The 23,227-nt window shown below is 42.2% G+C and overlaps 1 protein-coding gene across 4 annotated transcripts in view; it reads left to right on the top strand.

The window, feature by feature from the left end:
- The window catches only part of AGK (acylglycerol kinase), a 118,060-nt gene extending 96,144 nt beyond the window's left edge, over positions 1-21,916 (top strand). For all 4 annotated transcript variants that reach the window (XM_036994574.2, XM_036994577.2, XM_036994575.2 and 1 more), the window contains exons 10-16: positions 3,665-3,744; positions 6,448-6,505; positions 10,744-10,891; positions 11,311-11,408; positions 17,686-17,756; positions 19,617-19,701; positions 20,767-21,916. In XM_036994574.2, coding sequence (XP_036850469.1) covers positions 3,665-3,744; positions 6,448-6,505; positions 10,744-10,891; positions 11,311-11,408; positions 17,686-17,756; positions 19,617-19,701; positions 20,767-20,904 — 678 coding nt within the window. In that variant the 3' untranslated portion in view covers positions 20,905-21,916. The remainder of the gene's footprint in view (positions 1-3,664; positions 3,745-6,447; positions 6,506-10,743; positions 10,892-11,310; positions 11,409-17,685; positions 17,757-19,616; positions 19,702-20,766) is intronic.
- The last annotated feature ends 1,311 nt before the right edge of the window (positions 21,917-23,227 follow it).

Below are 23,227 nucleotides of genomic sequence, written 5' to 3'. Positions count from 1 at the left end.
TGGAAGGACTGTGCTGAAATTCTAGCCTAGGAAGGCGTTATACGTCCACATCTGTGACAATACTATTTTGAAATATTGTTACTGCCAGAAGAGAGGAATGAAGATGTATCTCTTAATAACTGAGTGATTTACTGTAGCTTATGTATGGGTGAGAAGTAAAACATTCCAGAGTAATTAAGATTACCTGGAAATTGCTGACTGTGCTTGTATTTAAATGCCTTGTCTCTTTTATCTTTTTCTTTCAAATATACTGATTTTGTGAATTGATGAAAGTATCAGATTTACCACAGGCCCTATATATTGATGACATAACCCAGCAAGAGGAAACTTCTAAAATCAGTTTAGTACAACAGCCTCTGCTGTCATTTCTGAGCCATGCAGCTAAACTGAGTTTCTCCTTTTTCCTTATTTTTGGAAATAACTTTCAGAATATGGGGGAAAGCATTATAGATGAAGCCTGATACCAGATTCCTCTTCTTTTAAAAAACAAGGCCAAGCCCAATTAAGCATGTAACTGAAGATTTTCCAGAGATAAAACAAATAGTCCTTGGAAGCTATAGTAATGCTTTATATTTAGCTTTTTACATCGTTCAGTGTGTGTTCACATCTCATGTGGACCTCCAACTCAGCGAGGCCCTGGCAAGGTGTGTGTTAGTGTCTTCATTTGACAGATTAAAAAAAGAAAAAGAGTTACCTGGTCAAATGAGACTGGTCGTGCTGAGACAGAAGTAGAAAGGCTCTCCACTTTCTGTCTTATGGTCCATTGCTTTCTCCACTTCACTGCTTTGTCCGGGTGGACACTCGGCTCTATCCCACAATTTTTCATGTATTCACCTATAATTCCTTGTGCTTGACTCTAAGGTAGCTACTGGGAAGATTTATGGAGTTCTTTCTAGGTCTTTCTTTTTGCTCTTTCAGTCAGCCTCTTAGACCCTGCCAGCCCAGCAGCAAGTGAGATGGATGGGGGGTGAGAGGTTGGACTCTCCCTTCCCCGCTGCTCATTCCTGGCTAATTGCATGGCTCCTTTCTGCTCTGATCATTCTCTTAAGCTGATGCTCGGAGCTGCTTCAGAACCTCAGAGCTCCTTCTACCTTGTTTCCTTCTCTTCCTCTAGAATTCCTAAAGTTCCTAGATTTAGGCCCCTGTCTACTTGACAGGAATTGCTTTCTTTTCACTGTTCTTAAGCTTTTATTCCAGCCATCGTCCCCAGTTAAATTTCCTCTGCAAACCACGAGTCCATTTTCTTTCAGAGATTTCCTCTTTCCTGGGGCATCTCTGACTTGGGGCAGCAGATCTCCTCTGCTGTTAAGAGCTGGCTGTGCACCTTTCTTTGGTTTCAGTGTCCATCTCATACTCTGACTGTTGGCCAGCCTTCGCAGGGCTAAGGTGCTCTGCTGCTTTGTCAGCTTCTACTCTGTCCTCTGAGCTTGCTTAGTTCTCCTGTGTGGTGTGTGCTCCACGGGGGACCAGTCTCTCCATTACTCAGCCTCAGCCCTCTTCTGAATCCAGAGAGCTCTGCACCCGTCTGCCTGTTAGTTGGGCTTCTCTAGATCATCTCACACTCATTTCCTATAATCCCAAGCCATTCCCATGGCTTGCTAGCACATAGCACCTCAAATCAGTTAATCTTAACAGAAAATTCTTGAAATTCTTCCCCCGAAATGAAAAAGAGAAAACTCCTAGAGCACCAGTCAGGAAACCTTGAGTACTTGTCTCGGCACTTCATGCCTACACTACATGCAGCCTTTCCCAGGGGACGTGAATTACGCAAAATGCCCTCCCACAGAAGGATCGCACAGTTGACAACTCAAGAAAATTTGTATTGCATGTACAATTTCTATTGTCTTTTGTATCTCTTCTTTTGGAGATGTATAATATATATTAACATATTAAAGACACTGAGAAGAATTGCAATAAACATAACTTGCTTCAAACCAACTAAGATTGGTGTTTTCCAATTTATTGTACCACGGTATCTTCTATCATCATCATTATCGCTATCATTAGATGTAACACTTACTAACATCTGATGGAACATTTGGGAAAATGCTCCTGTAGATAAAGCAAACTCAGTGTTGTTTCTCTCTCTTAGGCTAGAAGGGCCTTTCTGCTCTTGTTTTTCTTTCTCTCCCAGCCTCTCCCTAACCTTCCCCAGTCTTCATTATTTAATCCTTATTCTTTAAATTAAGTTTGTTTTGTTCTTAAATGTATGTTGTTTTCCTGACTGTCTATTATTTCCTTTGCTTCCCACGCACCTGTAATATAGGCCCACACTCTGGACTTTCATACTACTCGATACACATCTGTTATGTGAACTTGCTGTGTTGTATTGTTACTGTCTGTTTCTGTATATACCCCCAGCATACCTTGAGCTGTTTGAGGGCAGACAGTTTTTATCGCTAGTCCCTGATATGTATTTGTTAGTGGTAATTCCATGAGAAAAATGAATGAGTGATTAGCATACCTTAGGATGGCTCCAAGCCCTGCTGTCCTCCACAATACTCCCCTGGCACCCCAGAGACCAGTGGGTCCCTGCGTGTGAGTTGCCTCCCATCACCTCTTTGCTCTACCGTCTCTGTCTAGCTGCCCTTCCCTTTGCTTGAGCAGGTACAGAGGGCAGAAAAGAAAATCTCCTGCTTGAGTAGATACACGCCCGAGGAACGACAGGCCGGTGTCTTCAGCTTGCCGGCTGCCCCTGCTTGTGTATGACTCTCCCAGCAGTCCCTCATGTGGTTTCAGTGTAGTGGGAATGGGACTGAAATTGGGATTGAGGGGGTATCAACCCTCCCTGGGGGAGGAGACGAAGCGTACCTTCTCTGGGCCACAGCTTCCAGCGCCAAGGGTTCTCCTCCAGTGCCTGTATGCTGGCTGGGCTGAGGACGTGGTGGAAATTCATCTGGTTCTGCCCACAAGCAGCAAATTCTGGGGAGCTGTGCTGACGCTGGCGGTTCTCCTTAGAATGGGGGTGCTCTAGGGCTGTGGCTGCCATTCTGAGCTACGGAAAGGCCTTGTAGAGTCCTGGTGTATATATTGTTTGTACTTGAAGAAAGGTCCGTCATGGAGTATACATCTTAGAGGCAGTGGCTGTATTGTGTGTTTTCTATACATTGCTTAACTCACTGATTGTTATAAACTCACTGATTGTAATGTGCAATACTTGACTATACAGCATTGGACTAAATCCAAATCCCTTTGTATTCTGACTTGTTATGAGAAATAGCTATTTTCAGATGTTTGGGTGAAACATTCGAGAGTATCAGGATTTCAATCTTGCTTGAGAGCATGTGGGCCTCTAAAGAGAATGCAGGCTTGATTATTATCTTTGCCTTGGACACATATATGAGAGAGAAATTCTGGCTGACCTGACTACTAATCAGTCCAAGGACCAGCATAGTTAGGTAGTCCTTATTTTACAATCTGAAATATGATAATATGTTCCCTGCCAGCAGATTCATGAGGCCTAATATATAACAATTAGTTTCACTTTGCAGTGTGGGTTATTCAGGTACTTGACTGAGTCCTCACAGGGTTGATTTCTTAAACTTTGAACATCCTAGAATTTGGTCTGATGAAAAGTAGGCCACGAATATTTGCTGGGTACTTACTTACCTGGAGAGAGTTCCAAGTCACTGTAATCACTAATCGGAATGTATTTGACTTCCAGGGTGAAAAGGAACAACCTGTGTTTGCAATGACTGGCCTTCGATGGGGATCTTTCAGAGATGCTGGCGTCAAAGTTAGCAAGTAAAGGATTACTATATTGATCTGTGATGATTTAAAAAAATCTTATTGTGTTCCCGTCTTTGAGGTTTCAATCTACAGTGATCTTCTAGGAATAAATTTGGTGGGCCTGGAGTTTGAATTCTGTCTGAGTAACAGGTGGCATGTATCTGGGATGCAGGAAGGCTGGGGAGCACCCTGCTTTCCTCCCCACTAACTCAGCAGCGGCTGAAGAGAAGAGTACATCTCCAGACAGTATTTGAGTGTGGGGTAGACTCAGGCTAGAATAGGGGGGGCTGGATAGCCTGCCCTCCTCAGGCTGCTTTACTGGGTACCAGGTGGAAGGCAGTAGGGGGGCCACAGCGTGGGGCGTGTTCACAGCCCTGCTTGGGGGACCGTCCCTGACAAGTGTTCTTTTGGAAAGCATTGCAGATTGAGAGACCACAGGTCACCTCTCAGAGAAGGAAGGCGGATGCCTGGCTGTGTGGTGAGCGGGAAGCAAGGTGCCTGTTAATGAGGGGAATGGGGCCATTGCTGGCTTTTAATGGGCGTGGGCCTATTTTTGCAGACTTCATTGTGTAAACTGAAACGACTGGTTTGGAAAGTGCGTGTGCCTTGTTCTGTTTGATGTGGAGAGCTAACATGGGGAAGGCTTTCTGGGGGGCCCAAGGAGACACTGCACGGGGCTTGCTTCTTATCTTATGAGTGTTCTTGTGTCTCTACCTTTTCTTAAAAACAGGCTAGCAATTTTAGTATAGTTTAAATGAATTATGATTGCTCTCACACATGGCTTGTACAAGAAGCCTCTCCTTCACTTTGTGGCCATTTCTGCCACACTTCTATGTGGAAATTCCTCTCACTTGTTTCAACTTTGTTATTCCGGCTGATGGGGGTTCTTGATGGTGGAATGTCAAAAGAGAAAGATTACTGTGTTATATACACACTGCATTATTTAATGTTTCATATCTTTTCATTTGCAAGTATGCCATGATTATCTTGATTCCACAAATTACCTTGTGTTTCATTTGTAATCTCAATACCACAACTCACCAAGAGGAATTGCTTAGTTTTCTCTAAAAAAGTCTGGTGAGAACAAATTCCTTTCTAAAATGCATTAATCAGTAAATAAGCACAAGCATAGGTCAGCCCTTTAGGAGTATCTCACACACTTGCCCATATTTTGATTTCTGAGCAATTAATTTAAAAATTCTGGTCCTTGCTGTCTAATACATCAACTAGGACTGGCCACTGAGTTGCTCTGTGTGTTAAGGAAGAAACAGTAGGGATGCAAGAAACAATTCCTTAGCTGGCCAGGGGGAGACTGCAAGCACAGTGCCAACGTTTGCTGTTGGTAGAGATGAAGGGAACTGTGGACAGCTGAGAAACTCAGTCGGGATGTGTTTCTATCTGGCTAGCTGGGAAAAGAAACAAATTATTATGTAAGCGTTAGAAATCAGATGACAAAGCCCTCATCAGTAGCATCACACAATTAACCTGAATAATAATCAGAATGGCTCCACGTTGCTCTTTGGATCATATCAAAACCCCTTGTTCTGGCATTTAAGGCACAATTTAATCTTCCACCACCCCTCATTACATAGTCACGTATGTATCTTTACACTAAGCTTTGCTCTGGCTATTATTCTCAGTGTTTCTGTGCCTTTGCTGCAACTTCGGTCTAGAATGATTTCCTTCCCTCTTTCTTGTGTCTACATCCATCCCATCTTCCTAAATTCCATGCCTTTACTGTGTTCTGGGCCATTCATTATGTAAGTGTGGCTGCCCCAGTGGTTTCAGGTCCTTGATGACTTCTTGTCCCTTTTTGACTTTCACTACCAATCAGTAGTGGTCAGTTTATACAATGGCTTTCTGTTACTTTTTGGGGCCTCATTTTTTCAAATTACAAGCCCTCAAAGGCAGAAATTTTATACTCTATATTTCTTCTGTTTTCCTCCATATAGATAGTTAAGTGCAGTCTATAAATGCATATTGATCAGAATTAAATAGGGAGCAGTGAAGATGGGCTGGTAGGTGACAGAGGTAAGTTTTAGAGAGGAATCTACGTTATGCCACTTTTCTAATTCCAAGTAGGCATCTTGCTCTCTTCAGTAGCTTTTATGTATTAAGCAATACGAAGTAGACCCTCTTCATTCCCAGATTTAACATTTGCCATTTTAATGCTGCATAACATGAGTAATGTGAAATGATGCCGATTTACAAATTTTAATTGTATGTTTCTATGTGAGAGAGAACATGACATACAGGATACAGTCATTTGGTTCATGAGTGACATATCAGATCAGACAGCATCTACATCTCTTAGCAGCTTTATCATTCTCCACTCATCTTCTTGAATGTATGCTCAACTGTATTCTATGGTTGAAAGTATGTATTACAGCAATGCTTGCCAATTTAGGGATTCAAGGAGACTGATTATATATCCTTGTAAACTGCAAGGATCTACCTACTGTATACCTAATTACATACTGTTTGACATGGCATTGAAATGCAGATTAAAAATGTACTTGTAAAGCTCTCCTTTGCTAAACCACAGTCTCCAAGCCTACAAGGCTATGAGTAGAGGTGTAATTCGTAGAACACCTCTGGTAGATGTGTCCTCTGGACAGTGCTTATAGTAGAGGGGCGATTCTAATGTAGTGTCTGTTGTGAATGGTATCTATTACACTGATACATATTCTCATCAATTTTTATCTTGATCTTTCTCAGATACTGGTATCTTGGGCCTCTAAAAACCAAAGCAGCTCACTTTTTCAGCACCCTTAAGGTAAAATGCAATTTACAATGTAGAAATGTGCCCTATGTTATTTTGTGATGTGTATTTGCATTTTTAAATTTTAATTTTCTGCTACAGATATATATATATATGTCTATATCCATGTATTTAGTATCCACCAATACTAAAATGGGGGATACTTAATTCTGTACAAAGCAGAAAGCATTCCTTTTTGATAAGCAGTTACCTCTCATCTACCAACTCATTCCCTCTATTACCAAACCCATATTTAATTTCTTTTTAACATTCTACTTCCCTTTGTCTGTTCATTTACTCACTCTTGCCAAACCTTGAACAGAATGACCTATATCTCATCAATTATTTGTAAGGGTGTCTATATTAGTATCTGGAAATGAATTGAAGATTTGTATCTGCATATTTCTAATTGCATGGGCTTGTGTATAGTATAGTAGGTTTCAAACTATGCTAGCTAAATAAGGATCATGGTTACTGTATGGGACAATACAGAGATAGAATGTTTCTATCATCAGAGAAAATTCTATTGGGCTGTGATGCTGTGGACCATACACTGAAAAATGTTGACAGAGAGAAACTGAACCATGTATACTAATAACAATGCTAATAAAAAAGTTTTCCTTATCTGTGGACTACATATTGTGTTCAGCTTTTATGTAAATCAAAGGAGTATATTCCCAATTTGGCTGACCAATCTGAAAAAAGATGAAGTTTGAATGTAATGAAGAGTTTGGTTCTAATGTTAATATTCAGAGTATCAAGTGTTTTTCTAATTATTAAAGTAATATGTGTCATTTGGAAATCGTAGCTTCCTTTATTTTCCAAATAAATTTCAGTTGGATTAAAGAAATGAAAAAAATAAAGCCACTGAAGAACTAGGGGTAGCCAGTTTACATGATTATTAAAATGACCTTGGGAGAGCAAGGCCTTTTTATTCCTAAGGCAAACTTAGTAAAGTGCATTCCTTCTATTGCTCAGGGAGATAATTTCATAGTGGAGTAGTGAGTGCATTTAGGAAGAAATAGAGTAACTACATATTTAAGTTATAGAATCTGGGAGAATGTACACTGTTTCCATCATTTCTTTAGCAAATGATTTTTGAATATCTATCATGCGGCAAGCCCTGCTATCTGCCTGGAATACAAAGTCAAATAAGACGAATAGATTTCTTAGGTTTCCCACCCTAAGAAGGATTCATGTGCCAGGAACGAGGTACAGGGAAACGAGCAGCTTGGCAAGTCCTACAAGAGAAACACAGAAAGGCCACGATGGGAGCAGAGAGGAGGGCTGTTCACATCTGACCGGGGGCCCGCAAAGTCTTCCCAGGGAAGGCGATGCTTCTGCTGGTTTTGAAATACACGCAGGACTAGATAAAGGGCATTTTGGGTAAGGGGCCAGGATGGGTGGAGTCCCAGTGGTGTAATATGGCCTTTAATTATGGCCAGTACAGTAAAATGGCAGGAAAGGGAGTTTGAGGGTTAGGTAGGGGCAGATTATGGCAAGTTGCCATGTGGGATCTGATCTTCATCCTTAAAGCCCTGGGAGTTATTGAGACTTAAGCAGGGAAATGGCATGAGCAGATTTGCATTTTAGAAAAATTATTCAGCAACACTGTAGATAAGAGATTGGATTTGGGTAGTTAAAAGCAAGGGCATCGGGTAGAACATTGCTAAGTAATCTGGTGAGAAGTGATGAGGCATAGACAAAACAGTAACAGTGAGTACTGACAAGAGGTGGATTAAAGAGATACTGAGGTAGAATAATTCTTCTGAAAGCTAGAAGGAGAGTGTAGGAGTCCCAGATTTCTGGTTTGAGGGATCAGAGTTTGGTAACTAATTATTACCATTAGTATTGATAATAATTAGAGTAGGATTTGTGAAGAAAGATGCCATTTTCAGTTTGGCACCTGCTGAGTTTAACGTACCTTTGGCACAGACAAGTGGAGATGAAGTTGTGAGGTTGGTATCGAATTCAGCAGAGAGATCTGGGCTGAAGAATAGATTTAGGCTCCTAAGTGTATGAGCGGCATTGAAACTATGGGTTTGACCAAGTCCATTGAGACTAGATTGCCAGAATAGCTCCAAGGGCTGTGAACATTTAAAGAGCAGGAAAAGATGACTGAGAATGGCTAGAGGAAACCTAGGTGAGAGGATTAGCATCGAAGCCAGCGGAAGAGAGAATTTCAAGGAGAAAGTGACATTTTAAGAACAGCAAGAAGTCTAACGACAGGAAAGGATCCATTGAATCTGGCAGCTCCTAAGTGGAGGAGCTTAAGGCATATTGAAGAAAGTTAAAGAATAAATGGGAGGTAAAGAAGTGGAGACAACAGAGGGAGAACATGCCTTCAAGAAGTCTGACTTGGAAGGAAGCAGATAGAAAAGGCCAGTGAGAAATATGGGTTCAATGGAGTATTCTTTTTTTAATTGGAAAGATATTCATGTCCTTATACCCTGAAGCAAAATAAAAGAAAAGAGTGGGAAGAGGTGAGAGAAAAGAGACAACAACCCTGAGTTGGCAGAAACCATGAGCAAGTAGAGGGAACGGATCCAAAATGCCGGGCTAGCCTTGGACAGGGGAAGGGACGCCATCTTCCTTGGGACAGCAGGGGAGAGGCCCGGAGGAAGACGAGCACAGAGGTATTAAGTCTGTCCTCGCCGAGGTCCTCGCCGAGGTCCTGATGTGCTCGCCGAAGCAGAGGAAGCAAAGTGGTGAGGCAGCTGGTGGTGGTGGTCTAGGGCGTTTTGAAGAAAGATGACAATAGGGAGGTTGAGAAGGATCAGCAAGTGGCGTTGAGGACCTGAGGCTGAGAGTTTGTCGTGACACTGATCTGCTCCTTTGGGCGACTGTTTTTCCCACGTCGATACTCAGCAAGACCATTTTTTTCTCTCCAATAATACCGAGCCATGGTGTAGGAGTACAGAGACCTGGAGACAAGATTGATTGAGAATTGGAGCTTTTCAGGTCCTTATTATGGAAGACTACAGACAGGAGGACCAGGAATGATGGAATGGAAAAGAGTGATGTAATCTTGTGTTAATTAGGCCCTGAGGGAAAATTGCTGGTCAGGGACTGGAATTCTCAAAGTCATGGAAAACTTGGTGTGGTGAGGATCTTCAAGGACCCCAAAATAACACCCCTCTCTTCCTTTTCTGAGCTTGAAACAATTTATGTAAACAAATGCAGGAACCAGGCCAATAAAGATCAAAACTTCAGCTTTATAAATGTCAGCAGGAGTGAAGGACACAGTTTAGATATGTGGTCACAATCTGATTTCTGAATACTCCAAATTAAATTTACCTGCTTAAAATGTCTCCTTCAGGGCAGAGACTGCCGTGGTAACCAAACTCGCTGCATGAAGCAGCCGCAGCTGTGTGAGTCCCTGGAACAGCCACTTTTCAGAGAGGGAGAGAGAAAGGAGGGGGCTGGGTCCGTGCCTTCTCGGGGAGAGAAGAGTCAGTGCTGTTACTTTTGTCACTCACCACCTGCAAACCTGAGAACAGGGAGTTCACCCTAAGAGACATACTGGGCACAAAGGAATCAACCAGGAGACAGAGTATGGGATGTGATTAGAAAGGAGGTTATCGAGGTTTTAGGTTTCCAGGATGGAGTAGTTCTGGTCATGCAAATGGGTGGCAGTGGGAAACTCGACTAGAGGTGACGTCAAAGGCCGAGAGGCTAGGGTGTCGTTTAATTATTCCTGTGGACCCTGCTGAGACCCAGGATGACACTGGACTTGGGGTGCCAGGAAGTAGAAGACAAAAGAAGTCCTGAGTGTGGGAAGGATGGCCTTCCAAGCAGGAGTGAGAAGCCTTGTCTGGATTGTGAAGCTTGGTGAAACCCTCTGTCCTCTGTGAGGAATATGATTCCAGAAGTGAGGAAGGTATTCAATGCAATTAGACTTCATCAGGTCCATTTTTGTGTGACCGTCTATCTGTAAAGCAACATACACCTATTATGTGATGATGCTGTGCTCATCTGTAGTGGTGATTTTTTGGACAAGTAGTAGCAGTTGGCCTGTCCTGTTAAAGACGGCAGTTCAGGCAGCAGTCCCTAAGTTCATGGTTTTCAAACTAGGCCTTGAACAGAAGGAAGCTCGAGGGTCTCATGCTCCAAATTGGAGGAACTTCCATCCAGGGAGACTGTTAGTTTGCTTTCTAGGAGATATAGGTAGAATAGTAACCTCTGCAGAGAGAAGCTCCCAGGGTCTGGAATTGTGTGTGCATGACAAGGTTTTTCTCTCTTTGCATTTAAAGGAGTGGCCTCAGACTCATCAAGCCTCTATCTTGTACACGGAACCTACAGAGAGACCACCCAGCGAGGCAGAGGAGGCCCCCCCACGGCCGTCTGTGTACAGGAGAACGTTACGCAGGCTCGCGGCATTCTGGGCACGGCCCCAAGATGGTGAGCGCCATGGTCGCTGAAAATCGGAGAGCCCTGGACAGTCTGGGAACTGCCAACCCCACTCAGCGGTAGACTCCCTAGAGCAAAAGCCTTTCAGGGCTTGCTGAATTCATCCTTCTGTGTTCCCCTGAGCAGGCCTCACACCAGAACAATGTCCCATCAATGGGAACAGCCTGTCATTTTTGACCAAACAGTGGCTCCCTCTTTCTGTACCGACCTTTATGTTATTAATGGTGACTCTGGTGGGATGTTTCAGGCATAGAGATTGCATTTTGAGCTAGGCTCTTTATCCTGTTTGTGACGTATGAAATAAAACTAAGGTGGAGAGTCAGCAGACAGGCTCAGGAGGCTGAGCTGAGCAGCTGGCAGCTGGCCATTGGCAGAGTGGTGAGATTGATCTGGATCTGATGCATTCACAGCCCTTTCCCAAGAGGTTAGCCCAGAGGTCTGGAAAGAAGTGCAGCTGTCTGCCATTGAACTGTCCATCATGACACGGAACAATCAGCCTGACCTGATGGTAAGTGTGCTTTTTCATCACAACAGCATTTAGTATTTGGGAAGAGGGACAAAGGCTACATGCTCTTCCACTAATGCAGTATTTTTATTTTTACCCTGTTGGCAAAAAGAGGAAAGGATCATGCAAAAGAGGATGTGGTGTGCCTTTAAGACACAATGAGAAGACACAACTTAGAGCTGACGAGGCTCTGATCAAGTAGTCTGGGCGTTGCGCCGTAGCAGCCACTGAGCTCTCTGCCTTGAGAGAACTGAGGGCAAAAGGCCTTTAGAACAAAAACTTAGCCACTCCCATTTGTCATGAGAATCAAAATTGTGCAAATTTTCCTGGAGTAAACACCTATGATTTTTGTGACTATAAAATAGGTAATTTAGGTCCCCAGGAGGCGGGTGGTGGGAAACACACACACACAGACACACACACACACACATCTGTATTCATATTTGTATATTATTTTGAGTCCAGTCTATCGACCTACACTAGCCAGTACTATAGCTCCTAGTCATCAGATGTGGCTATTTAAGTTGAAATTCAAATTTATTAGGATTCAATACAATTTAAAACTTCTTCAGTCACAATGGCTACCTTGCAAGTGCTTTGTAGCTACCACATTGGGAAGCACAGTTAGAAATCATTTCAGTCAGTGCAGAGGGTTCCACTGGATAGCACTGCTATAGGTGGTGGATACCCTTACAAAATGTTGAAATAAACAGAGTTGGCAAACTGGTTTGCCACCTGTTTTGGTATAGCCCACAAAACTAAGAATTGATTTTACATTTTTAAATGGTTGGAGGAAAATCAAAAGAATATTTTGTGATACATGAGAAGCACACAGAATTCAAGTTTCAGTACTTGTAAGTGAAGTTTCATCGGGATAAAGCCAATTCCCTCAAACATACGTTGTCAGTGGCCACTTCTGTGCTGCAGTGGCAGAGCTGAGGAGTTGCAGCAGAGCCTCTATGGCCCAAGGGCCTAAAACATTTCCCTTCTGGCCATTCACAGGAAGGCCACTGACCCCTGGTACAGAGAAAGCCTTAGTAGTTTGTATCAGTGAGAATGCCAGCACAAGTTAGCCTTAACTGTGGACTGATTACTTTGATCAGGTTTGATGCAAATCCAAGTAGTATATTCATAACTAATCCGGTCAGTCTGAAAATGGGCCTGTGGGATTGAATGTAGTGAAGAGTATGAATGGGATGAAGGTAGGAAGGCAGAGAGACGTTTGACTCTAATGTTACTATTCCGAGTATTGAGTTGTTTTCTAATTATGAAAGTAATAAATGCCCATTCTGTACATTTAGATGACATAGTGTCCTTTACCTCCTGAATTAATTCCAGTTGGATGAAAGCATTAAATTTAAAAAATAAAACCATTAAAGCACTAGAATGGAATCTAAGTAATTGTCAGTAAAAACCTGGGGAGGACAGGCCTTCCTAATCATGGCACTTAAAGTAAATATATTGATGCATTTGTCTATTGACAATTTAAAAAGAAACTATATGCAAATTTTGTAAAGACAGATTAGGGAAAATATTAGAATATGATAAACCAGGAGTTAATACTTTCCTTTGTAACAGCCTCAGTAGGCAAAGGAGTGACATAAACAGGAAAAAGGCAGGAATAGAAATTTACAAAAGAAACATGAAAAAAAATCTTTTATTTGCTGAATATATAATACACGCTAGGCACTATCTTAAGAATTTTATGTAATCATAACGACATTAGGTAGATATAACTTTTATTTGCATTCTATAGGTAGGGAAACAGAAAAAGTGCTCAACATCAAAGAAATGTAAACTAAAAGAGTATCAAGTTGTCATAGGTTTAAAAAAGCATATTCATTGTTGGTATGGGTGGAGAAATGGGCACTCCTGTATTTCTGATGGGAATATAAATCGCAGCACCCTTTCTCAAAGGCATTCCTGCTGGCGTATTTGAAGCACCTAAAATATAAGCATACGCTTGGCCTATTAAATATATTTCTAGGATTTTATCCTACAGAAATAACTAGATTGCATAGTGTAGATAGTCCCATATTTCTTACCTATGGAATTCTGAAAACATTGGTGAATATATTAAGGTTAAAAAAATAGATTCTGTTCCAGAACAATTTATAAAAGATACCTAATTATACATTTCTTTTATACCCAATCTCTGATAATACATATTTCCAGTATTTTGTTCATATTCTTCAACATTGTTCTTTCCTCTGATGATTGAATACCAGTGAATAGATTGAGTTCAGTGAGTATGTGATTGCAGCTCAAGATTAGCCACATTTAGAATGCTGAGTGCTTTTTATCTGTGCCAGTTATAAAAGTATGTGATACTGTGCTTATCACTAGTAGCAGCACATTCATTCATCTCTTTGTAAAAATAAGAGCAAATGCAAAAAAAAAAAAAAAATAAGAGCAAATGCAATAAAATATCCCAAGACAATGAGGATGCTATACAATAGCTCAAAATGTGCATTTATCATTTAGAAGTACATTCTTCTAAATGATAAATTAGAGTCTGAAAGAGGCTTTAGATATGCGGAATATGTGAAAATTAGGATCTCTTATACAGGCATTTCACTGTATTTGTACCAGCGAAATATATGAAACAAACTAGTCAAGGGACTGATTAAATACATTTTTGTACATTTACTTAACATTCTCTATATTAATTGACATGGAAAGATGTTCACATATTGTTAAATGAAAACCTGGTTAAAATTATTTCATCTTATTTACAAAAGAAATACTTCTGCCTATAATTGAGTTTTGTGAATGATGAAGGTAAGGCTCTAATTTTATATTCTTTCTGATGTAGAAAGCCAGCTGTCCCAGCACCATTTCTTGGCATGTCCACTTGCCCCGCATCCACCCCCTAATCTGCAGTAAGGCTCTGTCATACATTGTGTTTGTCTATGTGGAAATACTCATAGTTTCTTTATTTAATGTTCTTTGTTTCTATATATACTAGTACTTTGCTTCTCTTAATATCATTTTACAAGTCCCTGTTTTTCTTCTTAATAGTCTGTTGATTATTCTTGGATCTTTGACCTCTGTAAACCTGTAGAATGTTTGTTAAATTCCACATAAAAATCTATTAAAGTATTGATAAGGATTACATTGAACCTGTAAATCAATTTGAGGAGAAATGACATTTCTACAATATTGACTCCTCCGTTGTATGAACATTGTGTATCTCTTAAGTTTTTAATGTCTTTCAATGGACTTTTAGGATTTTCGCTGTAACATTTGTCTTTTGTTGGATATATTCCTGGTTATCTTAATTTTTGATGTTGTGAATAGTATCTCTAAAATTTCATTGCTTGACTGATTTAGTAGATGGACATAATTTTTTTATAATGGATGCTGACTCAGCAACCTAACCAAATTCTTATTAATCATACTAAGTTTATCTATGGATTCCTTTGGATTTTCTCTAGATTCAAATACTTAGCCTTCTAAGGTGTTACCTTACTGCACTGGCTACTACCGCAGTACAGTGTTGAATAGATGTAGTGATAGCAGGTGTCATTGTGTCATTCCTGATGTAGACAGAAAGGTTTCATTGCTTCACTCTAGAGTTGGATGGGGTTTTTTGTAGATATTCCTTTGAAGATTAAGGAAGTTCCCGTCTCTTCCTACTTTTCTAAGAGTTTATATGGGTGGATATTGAATTTTCTCAAGTAACTTTCCAACCTCTATTGAGATAAGATTTTTTCATTTGATGTCAGTGTAGTACCATACATTGATTTTGTACTTACAGTATTTGCAAAAGACAAACCCCAGATTTTCCTGTATAACTATCTACTTAACTTATCCTCCTAGGTGTCTAATGTACATTTTAATCTTACCATGTCGGTCCCAAACTGAGGTCCCAATCTTCCCCTCCACCCCTTGAGACCTGCTTTATCCAGTCTTAACTCTTTTTGGTTGATTGTAATTTTTCTTTCAGTTGTTCAGGCCAAAGTTGGCTACTGTTTTTTGTTGAATAAAAGGTGAATTTAGAGCAAAGGTGTCCCCTCTATATTTTGTAATTCCTCTTTGAGAGAAAGCTGTGCTTTGGCAGTAGGCTTGAATCTTAAGCAAAGACTATTAGCTCTCAGAGGTCTGTGGGTTATCCTGGGGCTATAGAGTTTAAAATCTGTCCAAAAAGAAACAAAACCTCTATGTGAAGCAGACACATAAGTATTGGGATTGATTTATAGGGGGCCAGGTTTGTGCTGTTAGTCACTGACTGGTAGTAGATTGGGGAGCTGAGTCTGTTTTTATAACCACTTCCTTATAGCTCAATTCTTCCGCAAGTTCTATGGTTAGGATGAAAAGTTTTAAAACCATTGCTGGGGCATAAATGGATCACAGCTGTTCAACTCAGACTTGCATGTTAAAACCATACAGATACTTGGACTCTGGATAGGAAGAAGCACATCCACCAGGTGTGGTGTGATGCTGACACAGTGAGGATGGAGACTTGCTGGGATATAGGGGTTGAAAGCTTGGCCTGCTTTCAGCCTAGAGACTGTAAGGGAAGTTCTCAAACCTCCCACTCTGAGCTTTGACAAGCCTCCACACCTGAGTTTTTATTTCATTTCTGTATGTAGTAAAAGCCAACCAACCAACCAAGCAGTGTAGATGCATTTTGTGGTGTGTAAAATATACACCTCAGTAAAGGTCTTGAGAGACTATCTCCTTCCCCAGATTGGAGAAGTTTTCAGCAGTTACCTCCTCAAAGACACTTTCTATCCCTTTTTTTCTCTCTTCTTCTGGTGCCCTATAATGCAAATATTGTTCCATTTGGATTGGTCACGCAGTTCTCTCAATATTCTTTCATTCCTAGAGATACTTTTTTCTCTCTGTGCCTCAGCTTCTTCATATTCTTCTCTGATTTCTATTCCATTTACCATCTCTTCTACTGCATCTAATCTGCTTTTAAATCCCTCAATTGTATGTTTCATTTCAGATATGGAATTTCTTAATGATTGAATCTCTGTCCTATTTATGCCTGAGTTCTTGAATATTTTTCTGTACCTCCATGAGCATGTTTATAATTTTTATTTTGAAGTCTCTTTCAGGAAGATTGGTGAGTTCAGTTTCACTTGGCCCTTTTTCTGGTGTTTGTGAGATTTTTGTTTGAACCAGATTCCTTTGACATTTCATATTTGTATGTGGCACCCTCTAGTGCCCAGAAGCTCTGTCTTTGGACCTGCTCAGCCCCTGGAGTGATGTCAGGGGTCGCAGGGGAACGGTGCTTGTGCCTGGGGGAAGGAAAGAGCTGTTTCCTGCTTCCTGGCTGCAGTTCCTGTCTCCACTGTCAGAACCAGTGGGCCAGGCACACAGGTGTAAGCCTCTGTGCTTTGCGCTTGTAGCTGCCATAGGTGGGGCCTCTCTCTGGCTGGTCTGATGCCAGGGCAAGGGACTGCTAGTTTGCGAGCCGGTGCCAGCAAGCCAGGAGGAAGGCACAGCAGGCTGAATATGACAGTGGGGGGCCTCGGAGCTGAGTAGCTAACTGGGGGGGATGGAGCGCCTGAAGCTCCTGAAAGTTCCCAGCCTGCTGGGCAGTGTGTGCCCAGACAATTTTGTCCACCTATCCTTTCTCCTGAGCAGCAAGCTCTGTGCAATCCTTGTCCCTTTAACAGCCCTCTTGCTGTTAGGAAGTCTCTCAGACTGTCTGCCTTTCTTTTGTCCCAGAGCAGCCGGATGTGGATCCCTGTTTTCCACAAATGGCTGGAATTTCAGTCTCTCCAAGTATTCCTCCTGTCTTAGCTTTCCAACCCCACTAATCTCCAGAGCACCATGCAATGTGGGTTTGTCCTCCCAAAACAGATCTGCAGGGCTGGGTGTTCAGCAGTCCTGGGCTTTCACCCACTCCCTGCTCCATTTCTCTTCCTCCCGCCCATGAGCTGGGGTGGGAGAAGGGCTTGGGTCTCACCGGATCAAGGCTTTGGTACGTTACGCTGTTCCATGAGGTCTGCTCTTTTCTCCAGGTGTATGCAGTCTGGCACAGCCTTCTTACCTGTTGCTCTTTCAGGATTAGTTGTATTAACTATATTTTCATATTATATGTGGTTTTGGGAGTTCTCTGTCTCACCTCTCACACCGCCATCTTTAATCCTCTCTGACCTCAGTAAAGGTCTTAATGTAAGAAGGACTGAAACTATATTCACTACAATTTAAGTCCTCTGTGTAATACACAACTTCAAAGTGTGAACTCCCGAAGCTAAAGGATGACAAGGGGCTGCACTAGCCAAACTGTGCAGTGCTAACGTGACTCTTCCTCACCTTTTAGGGCAAAGATGACTTCATGAACATCTGCATTGAGCCCAACACCATCAGCAAAGGAGATTTCATAACTGTGGGGTAAGTGGACTGGGGTTTGCAGGAACATGGCTTAAGTAGTTTGTGTCCTCTGACTTTACTACTCAGAGTGCCCACGAAGTCCGCGATAGAGACCCCATGAGGACTTGTCTTGTTTGGGAGTCGTAGCCTTATTTTCATTTGGGCTGATGTGTGCACTGCACATCTCGTAGCTTGGCCTTCCCTGTCTTTGCCTGTCACTTGAGAGAATTCAGGGAAGCTCAGTATAGTGTCCAGAATTTTGGCTTCAGGGTCAAAACTGCTGGATACACATCTTGATTTTGCCACTTACGGGCCTCATAACTTGGGACAAATCTTGAACTTCCCTGAATCCTTTCCCTGTAAGTAGAATGGAATAATGTAACCACCTCTATCTCAGGATTGTTTTTGAGTGGCAAATGAGAGAATGTGTGGGGAAAGTTTTTTCACTGTGAGGCACTTCACAGTATGTTACTACGGGAAAAGTCCTTCTCATTGTGAGACACTCCACAGTATCAGTTACTATTCATGTCAGTCCACCCTGTCCTATTCCCAGAGCATTAATGAAAAACCTGAAAAGGTATTGAGTATCTTGGACACTTTCCAGGCTTTTTTCCATTTTCCACTACAAAATAACCTTCCAGGCCCTGTCTGATTTGTTAAGCCCTTCCTGTGCCAGAGTGTGATTGGTTAAGAATGCTCCAAGTCCTCCAGCAGTCTTCAGAGCATCTGAGGAGCTGGGGTGTTACCATGCCAACTGGTGTCTGCTTGGCTCCCTTGTAAGAGCTTTGTCTCTCGTGCCCTCTCGTGCCCATTGAAGGATCAGATGTTTCTGCTGCAGCGGCCTGGTCTCCACGGCTACTGCCTTATCTGCACCAGCACCGGGTCTTTCATTAGTTTGTGCTGTTCTCGCCTTCAGTAAATTCTTCAGATGCTGAATAGCTGGTTCTGTGGCCTTTGGTTTGTTTGCTGTATCTGTAGTAAAAGTGAGACAAGAAAAGCCTTTCCCTTCCCCTCCTAGAGAATGTCCAGAAGCTACACAGTCTTAATGGAGAATCTGGCAAATGGGGTTATTTATATTCACATCTCCTTTATAGCACTAACATTCAAAAACAGAAGGCCTGCTCATATCACATAAGTTAGGTGAAGTTACTGTATTACATGTCACCACCATCATCTTCATCAGCAGGAACAGTTTTTTGGTCTACAGGAAGTGCCCATGTTTCCCCTGGGCAGCTCCATCTGATGGAACATTGGGAAGTTTCATATACTAAAGAATTACTATTACCAATTAATGCTAAAGCATGGACTACTTGGATTAGCTTTCATTTTTTCCTTTACCGTGACTAGCCTGGAAGAGCACATATGGAATGAGGCAGGTGTGTGCGTAAGCAGCCTGACAGCAAACTACACCTTCACCTTGACTGAACGGCTGTGGAGTAAAACTCAGTGGACTGTTACTATGAATACAGAGAATCCTGAGAGAACTTCTCGGACTGGTTGTTCACATAAATAAAAGAATATTTTCTCCTTCAAGTAACAGACCCATATGAAGTACCAAATAACAAAAGTTCAGTATTTTTCTTAAAAAATTTGATTTCACTGGTATTTTTAAGAGTCCAAGAAAGAGGCACACATGGAACTGTTTGAAAATAAAGAAAAATTCATGCACAGTTCTTTACAGCAGGCAAACCTTAATCTAGAATATATCACAATACTAAGTAGAGGTCACTCATTGTGGGAAAAATTCACCAAATCCAGGGTTCAGTAGATCACAAGTCCATCTATTCAGTGCCATCAAGTCAGAAAGAACTTGCTGAGTTCTTGCACGCTAATGCGGGTGCCAGCACCGGTTTCTGAGCTTGTTCTTCCTTATACTGACAGGAGTAAGAGGGTGCGAAACCCCAGGCTGCACGTTGACAGCGCCGAGTGTCTCCAGGCCAGCCTGTGCGCCTTGCGCCTCCCTGAGGTGAGCAGGGGCTCATCGCCCTGTTGGTCTTTTCTCGGTCTGCCTGCCTTTCTGCTTCATCCCTTTCTTCCTCTCTATTAACAGACCCTCATTTAGGCAGCCAACATGTGCCGAGCCCTTTAAATAAGGGGATTCTCTCATCTTTTCAGGTCTCCCTAGGTCATAAGGTCATAAAGGCTTTCAGCATCTTTAAGCCAGGGCTCTGTAAAGTTATCTTCAAGGGCTCCTGGGCTCTTACTTTTCTGAGTGCACATTATACAAAGTTACTAGAATACACAGAATTCTCTAGTTGGCAAATGTCAATAGTGGATTCTACCTTCACAGTTTTTATAAGGGATCTGGAAGACGTTTTCAGGATGGCCCTAAATTATTCTGTATTGTGAAGTGCTAAGCTTAGTAGAATAACTTATAGAGGTGCAGGAAAAAGTTAGAAATATAATTTAAATTGTACAGTTAATTATTAGTAATACCTGAGGATTAGAATTTATTACAGCTTGCCTCTGAAGACCTACAGCTATCCTACTACTGTATACAAAAAGGACTGTAGGCAAAACCGAAGGTAACCCCCCAGTTTCAACATGGTAAATGTTGAATTAAATGTATGAGTTATGGAAGGGTTTATAGAATCTGTAATATTAATGTTGCTGGACCTAAGATACAAAGCTAATGAGTAAGTCCTAGTCAAGAGGACATAATGGCTTTCCTAAGAGAATTAGCTGCCTTTCCCACTTTTCATTTGAGGGAGATTAGGGCTGAGAAGGACCTGTGTATATGGATTCCTGAAAGGTATGGCAGGACCCTGTCAAAAGCTGAAAATTATAACCTCGTTTCGCAAATCTCAAATTACTCTGGTGCGGCGGGGGAAGAGCGGGAGCTGAGGAAGGGGGTGAGGTGCAGACTGAGGCCAAAAAATAAAGCCTTTCTCCTGGAGGGTAGCATGGGAATGTTCCTAGAACCAGCACTATGCCTACCACAGGAAAGAACATGAGGCTAACTCCTCCGGGACAGGGTGGAAGAATTGCACCTGACGGGTGTGGAGCTTTCTGAGTGTCCGCTTCTCTGCAGGGAACGGGGGGCTCTTTCAGCATTGACAGCGAGGAGTACGAAGCCATGCCCGTGGAGGTGAAGCTGCTGCCCAGGAAACTGCACTTCTTCTGCGACCCCAGGAAGAGGGCACAGATGCTGCAGAGCGCAGCCCCCTGAGTGGGCACAAGGTCACAGGCGCTCGGAGACTGGGACCAAAAGGGGGCCCCTGCCTCACCTGTCCCCAGTGTTGTCAGAGGATCCCGAGGGCGTTTGCATGGCAAGTACCCCTTCTCACAGCGCTCCCCCTTTAGTGCATGCTCACTGCTTGCGTGTCAGTGATCCCTCCCAAGTGCTAGTTTCCCTCAGACTAGTTCCAGGAGTCTCCCACTCACTGACTTTATCACCCCAAAGTGCAGCCACAGTAAAAAGCAGGCTCCTCCACTTCACAGCCCCCCCACTGCTCCTCCCTGGCCATCCTAGGACTTCCAGGGAAGGGCCTGCTGTCCCTGCCACCCTGTCCTATTTCTAGGCTTCTCCATGGGTACTGCGACTTCATGAGCTCTGATGCTTAGATAGCTTGTTTCCATTCTCTCCGAAAATAGATGTTTCCTTCAGCCATGACTGAACTATTACAAAGTACTAATTCTTAGTAGGGCTTCCTAAGTGTTGGTTTGCATGAGAACTACCTGGAGTGCATGTTGAAAATTGACTTACTTGGGGCCCAGAAATCTAGTTTCAAAAGCAGTCACCCTCCCCCGGTGATTCTACTACAAGAGGTCCCCCAGCCTTACCTGGACCAATAGTGGCGGAAAGCAGCAGTCCACACACTGTTCTGCACATGTGCCCCGCTCGTATTTTGGGGTTGACATCTGAAACTTTTCATGGGAAGTTAAGAGTTGCCAGAATACTTTCTGGTGTCATGTAAATACTGATATTTTAAAATAAAAGTATGATATCTCTCTTTTAAACATAGTCAGTGTAATTTAAATACATAGCAATTTGACACCATCCATTTACAAAAATAAATCAGTGTAAAATTTTAAACTGATTTTTCCTTGCACGTGTACTTCAATACCACTTCACCTTCAGCAAAGAAACCTATCTGTATGCTGGAAATTTTTTACTTGTAATAAGTATTAAAGTGTAATAGAAGAAAACAGTAAGTTTTTGATTAAAAGGTAATGTTCAATGTTTTTTTCCTGATCAGTTCATTTATCCAATAACACATGTTGTATATATAGCTGAGGTGGGACTCCACCACCAGTTACCTCACTTGTCTCACTGTCTGTGGATGTGAGCACAGAAGCGGCCATAGGAAGAATCCTGTTTCAGGGTCATGCAGCTCATTGAATTCCTTCGGAGTCACACGCCAAAGATCAGAGCGCCCTACCACCGGAAATTACTAACCATGATCTCCCAACTCTACCAACAGGTTGGTCAGATCGTCCTTTAGTTGGTTGAAAGCAAAGAACTAGAAACTACCTGATTTTCTAAGAATTTGTTAGTGAGGCATTATAATCTTTTTTACTTTTTATATCCTCCCGGAGTAAGATGACCGGAACACAAGCCTTTCTTTTTGCAAAGAAGGCGCACAGAGGGGAGCCAGGGGTGTGGAAGGGGAGGTGCAGGCCTCAGCTACAGGCTTACCCTCAGACAGACCCATTTTAGGACAGTGCGTGCCCAGGAATCCCTTGGAAAGAGAAATCTTATGCTTTTAAGGATTATAAAGTGACTATAAAAACCCATGAATGACTAGTACAAACCACCAGGCTTACCTGTTTAGCTCTGTCTTCTTCCAAACGGTGTTCAAAGCTGTGCTTTATAAAACAAACAGACAAACCCAAGCGGGTCCACACATGTAGTGTAAGGCTCACCCACAGGGAGCAGGCGTGTTGTGCTATAAAACACAGGAAGTTTCTGTGTGAGACAGAATTTAGCAGATCTTGGTTCTGTCGCAGAGTGTTAAGAACTGGCACAGAATCTGACATTCTTCCTTGATAGGCTACCAGCATGTGTGTGTTAGTGATGCTAATTTTTTCCTCAAAATAATGAAACATGATTGGGAAGGATATTTAATCTAGGTTAATATTTGTATTCATTTTTAAATATAAATATACCCTAGTTCAGTGTTTTTCTTGATGCAGACTGTTTCCTGTGAGAACGTGGTTTACTTATCGTCTATTACCTTGTGTTTCTGACATTCATGTAGAGGACATTTAATGATGCAGCTATGAGAGTGATACTAGTCAGCCACTCCTGGAGGGCTGAGGTGTTTGTAAATCTGAGTCCTCTACCTCCTGCGTAGCACAAACCTTTTGTCAAACTAATTTCACCTAAAAGCTAAGGTTATTCCTATTAAATAGAGTTTAGTATAAAGCCGTTTGCTCAGCCCCATGGCTCCATTTGCATGCACGGTTTTAACTGCTATGTGCCAATGCTTTATACATGCAACTGATTGACTCAGGTCTCTTGCCAACCCTAAGCTGTAGGTAATATTACA

Source organism: Manis javanica, chromosome 6 (genome assembly GCF_040802235.1).
Source record: "Manis javanica isolate MJ-LG chromosome 6, MJ_LKY, whole genome shotgun sequence".
Lineage (NCBI taxonomy): Eukaryota > Metazoa > Chordata > Mammalia > Pholidota > Manidae > Manis > Manis javanica.
The sequence above is the reverse complement of the archived record's forward strand: the minus strand, read 5'-3'. Positions and strand labels throughout refer to the sequence as shown.